This window comes from Ascidia mentula, chromosome 9 (assembly GCF_947561715.1).
Source record: "Ascidia mentula chromosome 9, kaAscMent1.1, whole genome shotgun sequence".
Lineage (NCBI taxonomy): Eukaryota > Metazoa > Chordata > Ascidiacea > Phlebobranchia > Ascidiidae > Ascidia > Ascidia mentula.
This window is the reverse complement of record NC_138574.1, coordinates 846,223-852,725: the sequence shown is the minus strand read 5'-3', so window position 1 is coordinate 852,725 and position 6,503 is coordinate 846,223. Positions and strand designations below refer to the sequence as shown.

The 6,503-nt window shown below is 38.6% G+C and overlaps 1 protein-coding gene across 1 annotated transcript; it reads right to left on the bottom strand.

Annotated features, from left to right (window-relative positions):
* Positions 1–3,138: 3,138 nt before the first annotated feature.
* LOC145914132 (uncharacterized) lies at positions 3,139–5,967 on the bottom strand. Its single transcript, XM_083001912.1, has 4 exons — positions 5,666–5,967; positions 5,039–5,305; positions 4,635–4,845; positions 3,139–4,042 (listed from the first exon to the last, which is right to left on the bottom strand). Exons 1-4 carry the CDS (start codon positions 5,721–5,723, stop codon positions 3,856–3,858), a joined length of 723 nt encoding a protein of 240 aa, XP_082858038.1. The 5' UTR covers positions 5,724–5,967; the 3' UTR covers positions 3,139–3,855.
* Between the last annotated feature and the right edge of the window lie 536 nt (positions 5,968–6,503).

Genomic DNA, 6,503 nt, shown 5'->3' with positions numbered 1-6,503 from the left:
TTCATTGCACAATACATGGCCTTTCAAAATACACGGGTCGTAAGGATCACGCGCTTGCCAGGGAGGGCAAACACCGGTTTGTTCACACCATGAGGGAACGCCGAATAACGTCACGTGATCTACGCAGTGGGCATAATTCACTTCAGTTCCAACTTGAATCCAATGACCCTGTCCTTCACTTTGAAAAAAGAAATAAGTTTGAAAAATGTTTTGGTTCTATTGGTTAAGTGATTTTTAATATAACTACAATTAGGTGCAAAATACTTGGGAAACAGAAAATCCGAGGCTAGTGTTTCAAACGTTTGCCTTGTACACGGTTACCAGCAGACTTCTGACTTTGTTATTTCTATTTCACAAACTATATTTCTTAGTTTTTGTGACATCAGTTTAACTGTTACTTTTAACAAAAACCCACCTAAACCAACAAACAAACAGTGACTTACAGAACTGCCGTCCAAGTATCTCCAAATGCATGACCAATCAATCTCACGGTGTCGTTGGTGCAGGCTTGTGCGATCGTGCACAGGTTTCTGTTGGTTACGGATTTACAATACGCTTGTGCGTATGTCCAAGTTAGAACCATCGGGGAGATGTAGGTATAGAATATATTGAAGTTTCCTGGGGTGACGTTGTAAGCAGCTGTGTAGAAATAGAGGTAAGAGTGCTGTTTGTAAAAATTATGCATTAAACCTCTTGTATGCCCAGGCCCCGCAAAGGGGGCCAGCAGGACCCATTCGAGTCTAAGGGGGCCATAAATATCAAAATAAGGCCTATGAATGTCATTGTTATGAAATTGAGAAATTTCCACGGCAATTTAACAGCCAACCGCATGAGCCTATGTTTCACTTCAAGCAATATAATCCCATGGTTAATTACTATAGCATGCTGCTAATGAAAGAAACGGAGGCTAAAATATTTGAATCCCATCACCACATGACATATGTCGTTACCTGTGTTCTGATAAGTTTTCCATGTAATTTCAAAGTTAGTCATGCCCCATCCAGTGACCGAATCTGTCCTCTCCAATTCCGCTTCAAACGAGAGAAGATTGATCTTCACCACGTAAATATTAAACTTCATACTCAGGGCTGAGGAGACGTTCGCCATGGCATCAACGTGCAAGGCCTTTTGTATGAAACATCTTTCGTACACAATGGTTACATTAAGTTTTGATTCGGTTGACTCTGATTGGAGGCTGATTGTACCAGTGTCGATGGAAGCTTTAATCACAACAGAATGTTAATTTGTTGGCAGGGAGATATGATTCCCTACGTAAGTTACGTTTTACTAAGATGTTTACAAATAACCAATATTTTCAGCACGACTGGACGGGCGTGATAACCAGTGCTAAAAGCAAACTTGTAATGTGGCGTACCAGCGGTGTTTTTCTGACATATCGAGTATGCTTGTGATAGTTCGACTGTTTGAGTGCCACTGTGCTAAAAGTTTATTTCACTATTTTGTTGCTTTTATATATTTCAATAATCATTTATTATATCATTAAACGCCATTCATTTAATAATCATTAAACGCTATTCAATTGTAATCAATATATTACGTTACTTAAGTACAAAAGTCTAATAGATTCTTTCCCCAGTATTTACCAAATTAAACACTTACCTTGTCAGTATACAGCACAGAAGATAACAATGCAACCTAAAATAAATCTTAAACCACTTGAACAATTCTTGGTCTCGGGTGACAGTTTCATAGTTTGGTTCACAGTCAGTCGGGTAACGCCGCTAAAGGCTGATTAGTTTGCAAATTACCCTACATAGTTTAGATACAACATAGTTAACATTTAAGAGGAAATAGGAATTGATCACAGATGCCCTAGGAAACACAAAAAAAACATTGATTTAATTGACTAAACATTATATCTGACAGCATCAGCAACCAATTGGTTTGCTTAATTTTTTTCCAATACATTGCCAACTTCCAATCATACCGAGAATAGATCATGCGTATATATGCCCTTGCAGACGACACCTCAATCAAATGCCTTCTATATCCTATGCATTCACGGCCACTAAGTGTCCATGGAGCCCAAACAAGCGACCAGTAAATCTTTGGTCAAGTTTTCTTGTTCCTGAGAGTCCATAAATTTCAATGCACAATAGTTGCCATAATCAATAGAGTCTATTTTTCCTTGTACCATCATCGGTTGCACTGTGTTGTGACGCAATGTTTTCGCTAATGTTTGATTGTTACGTCACAGTTTGTTTGGAATTTGCCGCAAACCGAACTGATTAGCATTGAAACTGCATTTTAAGCATATATTTCCCGTGGTGTAGACACGTTTCTACTTATTTAGCCTAAACGTACACATAGCCTTGACCATACTTTACTGCAACAAGACCCTCACTTTCAAATTAACGACTGGAGTCACTCGTGAGACCACACCAGCAACTCCGACAAGCACTTACACTTCAGTTGCCCACCATATTGTATTGCACAGGCACTCGTATCGACAACGTCCACGTTCTTATAACCAAAAAGCTTATACAATCCATCACACATGGTTAACATGTACGAAGTTTACTTAATTTTCGAGAATCCTTGCTTCAAACCTCTCCACTTTCTGTATATCTGTATCGTAACCAAATGAGCATTTCGATTAAGTTTTAAACATTTTTATTGAAGCAAATAACTGACGTTATATCGATAATGTGTTGACGACTACATTTCCTCTGTGGCGACTGAATAATTTGAATACAATTATTCCTTTGCTGCAACTAAATGCTTATTCGTTCAAGCTTTCATTATTTGCTGAAATTAGATTAGTCATGCGAACACTATATTATGTTTAAAATCTATGCTAAATGTACTGACCATGCTTAACAAGGGACAAGTGAGTGCAAAAGCTGAGAACTGAGTTCAAATCGGTCTGGCCATCACGCACGACGAATAAAATCTGCATAGCAGTGACGTCATCATAGTCTAGCTTACAAGGTAGAGAAAGGTTTTAAAAAGGTACAATGGTTACGAGCTGTCATACTAATGGCTGGTGCTGGATTAGTCACTTTACAAACCACTAATGACAAGTGTTTAATATGCACTTTTATTTGCAATCCGATCATTCATACAACAATTTCAAAATTGTATTCTAAAGTGATTTTGAAAAGCTTCGGACCGCACCATATTTAAACAGAATATTGCTATCACATACTGATTTATGCCCACAACATACAACAATCCAAACATTCCATTAGTCGAAAAGAGATGAACATAAGGTGCTTGTTACGTCACAAGATATCCATAACAAAATGACTGTGAAGGCGGGAAAAATATTATTTCTTACCAGTAAGCGTTCTTGTCCGTAACAATTAGTTTTCGCAAACTTCTTGTCGTTAACGTAAATGAATAGGGGAGCATCCAGCAATTTCATTCAAAAGTGCTTTCTTAACTCACATCTGCAACAGTATTGTTGGTCGCTGGACCAACTGAATGTGAAACTGTACAGTGATATTTATCGCAGAATAAGGTGGCGTACAACAACATGTGTTCCAACATTTTCAGGCATTTTACATTTTATCATTGTCTATTTCCGAGCATCACAATTACAGCTACCTCTCATATAAATGATCAATGAAGTGTTTCAAACGTTTTCACAGCACAAAGCATAACATTTCAGAATACACGGTTCACCTTTGCCACGCTATCTATACAACTCACACACAAAAAAAGTTTTTGTTAAAAAAATAAGCTTAATCAACAAAGCTATAAAAGAAATAATTACATGTTAAATTCTACAAAGCAATCTGTGGACAGCTCAGATGGATTTTAATGAACATGTTCTTTGTTGAAGTTAAGCGAATAAAGAGCATTGTGACGAAAAAAGGCGCAAGCGCCTTTTTAGTTCACAGATCGGCAGCAGAAGACATGGCCTCTCGGGGAGCAGCCATCATAAGGGGTGAAGTATTGACAACCTGGAAATTCAAGACTCCATTCAGGCGCCTTTTTAAATATTTCGAAAAATTCGCGGCAAAAGTTCCTTCCCCCTTGTTCGTCTCCAATCTGCAACCAGTCATTGGTTTTTCCTCTGAAGAAACAAAATACGCAGTCACCACAGTGCTGTGTTGGTCCTTGTACGTAAGCCCACAGTCACACGGAGTATAATTATTTATTATTTTTACCGTGCTGTCATTTAGATGAGCTGGCAAATGTATAAGCATTAGAGATTTGTCACTGGCGATTTGTTACAACACAAACAAACTTTGACCTAAAATCGCCTAAAATTAATTTGGGAAGAATACGCACAGCAGTCTTACAATATTAACCAACCAACATTATGCTATTTTATTGTCCACAATCTATACATTAAAAAACGACAGCCAGTAAACCTAACAGTCAATACATTCAGATATTTTATCTTTGATACGCCGCTACATAAAACTCTCCTGTCGCAGTCTTGTTATGTATATTCAGCCCAAAACATTTTTCATGTTGATAAATGTTAGAGGAAGAATTATGCCCACTCTGTCATGTCAAAGCAGGTTTGCACACCGTCAGGACTTATCGATCCATATCAGCATGTACCTTGCCTGCTACGCTAATGCTCAGTCTGTCAACTTTGTTTCCACCAATAGGATATTGCCAAAAGGTGATGGTGCTTATAACGTATGTATTTTTACCTGATAGGTGTCCAATCACTACCAAACGCTGTTCCGGTCAACCTGACGCTGCCGTTGTGGCAGATTTGCGAACTATTGCATAGGTCTCCGTTAGCCACTGACATACAGTGATCTCGAGCACTTTGCCAGGTAAGTCCGACAGATGACAGGTGATAGTAGTATATGTTGAAACGACTCACTGGTTGTCCACCACTGATTAGATTATATACAGCTGATAGAAATATAGCATGCATAAAAATCACTGCTGCGCTCTTTGTACAGCAACAAATTATTGAAAAAGTTCCAATTTCTTCCGTTTCACAACGTTAGCAAATATGTCATAACACGATTGCTTTATGAAGCATTATTTCTCGGTTGAACAAACAGTATCTATTAAAAGTATAAAGGCGTGACCATTAGCTTACCTGTAAACTGGTACGATTTCCATTCCATCACAAATGCTGTGCTCGCCCATCCCGCCCCATCTCTCCGCCTTATTTCAGCTACAAATGAAGTAAGATTGATGCTTGCTGTGTAAACGACGTAACCTTGATATGCTCTGGTATTCTTTCTAATTCGCGTCTCCACGTGCAGGGGCCTGATCACGAAACACCTCTCGAACACAATTGTGACGTTTTGTCTGGGAGTATTTGGCGCCAAGGTGAACTCGGCCACTCCAGTTTCAATCGAACCTATAGATAACTTGTATCGTGACGAAATTCACGAAAAACCCGAAGGTGATTTTGTTGTTTGCCTTAATTCAGTGGTTCTTAAAACAGGCACCTGAACCCACGGGAACGTAGTTAAGCTGCCCTGGAGAAAATCTATGCGATCATTGGCGCTAATAAACATTTGCGGTTCAGGATTTAGAGCTCACACCTTTTTTACAACCAACGATGTCAAGACGAATTGATTTATATTTTACGTTGTCTAAATTCGAGAATTTGATTAGAAACTGGTGTCGTCACAGACCACCGTATTGATAATGTCCAGAAGTCTTCAACTTTTACTCACTATGACGTCACAACACATTTTCGTTACATGTCACTTACCTTCATAAAGTGGAGCTAAGAAAACACAAGTTGCCATCAAAACTGTAATGCGAAACATGCTTGAAGCCAGTTAGAGACGAACCAATACGAATCAAACACTGCGCAATGCGTCTGACTGCTTGCACCAACACAAAAACACGGCTCTGTTTTACCGAAAATTCTAACGCCGTTTGTGTTTTGAGAAAGGTGACGTATTATATAATTTTAAACGTCACTTATCTCGTCTAACCTTTCGTTAATCATCGCAACCGATCTGCCATTAATGGCAACCGCAATCATTAAAAGAGAAGCTTTTATTTAGACTTCCGTTCGCACCATACACAGATAATATTTTGAAAATACGTTCGTAACAATCGACGATTGTTAAAGTTTTAGAGCCTTCGAACAAAGTTGCATCAATTTAAGCTCTGCAAGAAACTTTCTCAAATCGATCAAATCAACGATACGAAGAAGTCTTTCCTGAGCCTCCGTCGCACATCCAGGGTTGCTGCAAAATATATTTTTATCAAAACTGAAACCAATCAAGTTGTGATATTTGCCAAGTAAATCTTGTACAACCGTGAAGCACTTAGGCCTATACTTCAGTTGCCTACTATATTGTATTGAACAGGAATTCGTATCGACAACGTCCACGTTCTTGTAACCAACAAGCTACTGCAGTGTTGGTTAGGTGGTTGACAATCCATCACACATGGTTATAATGTGTACGAAGTTTACTTAATTTTCTGAACGAGTATCCTTGCTTTAAAACTCTCCACTTTCTGTTCATCTGCATTGAACCCAAATAAGCATTGCGATCAAGTTTTAAACATTTTTATTCAAGCAAATAACTGACGTT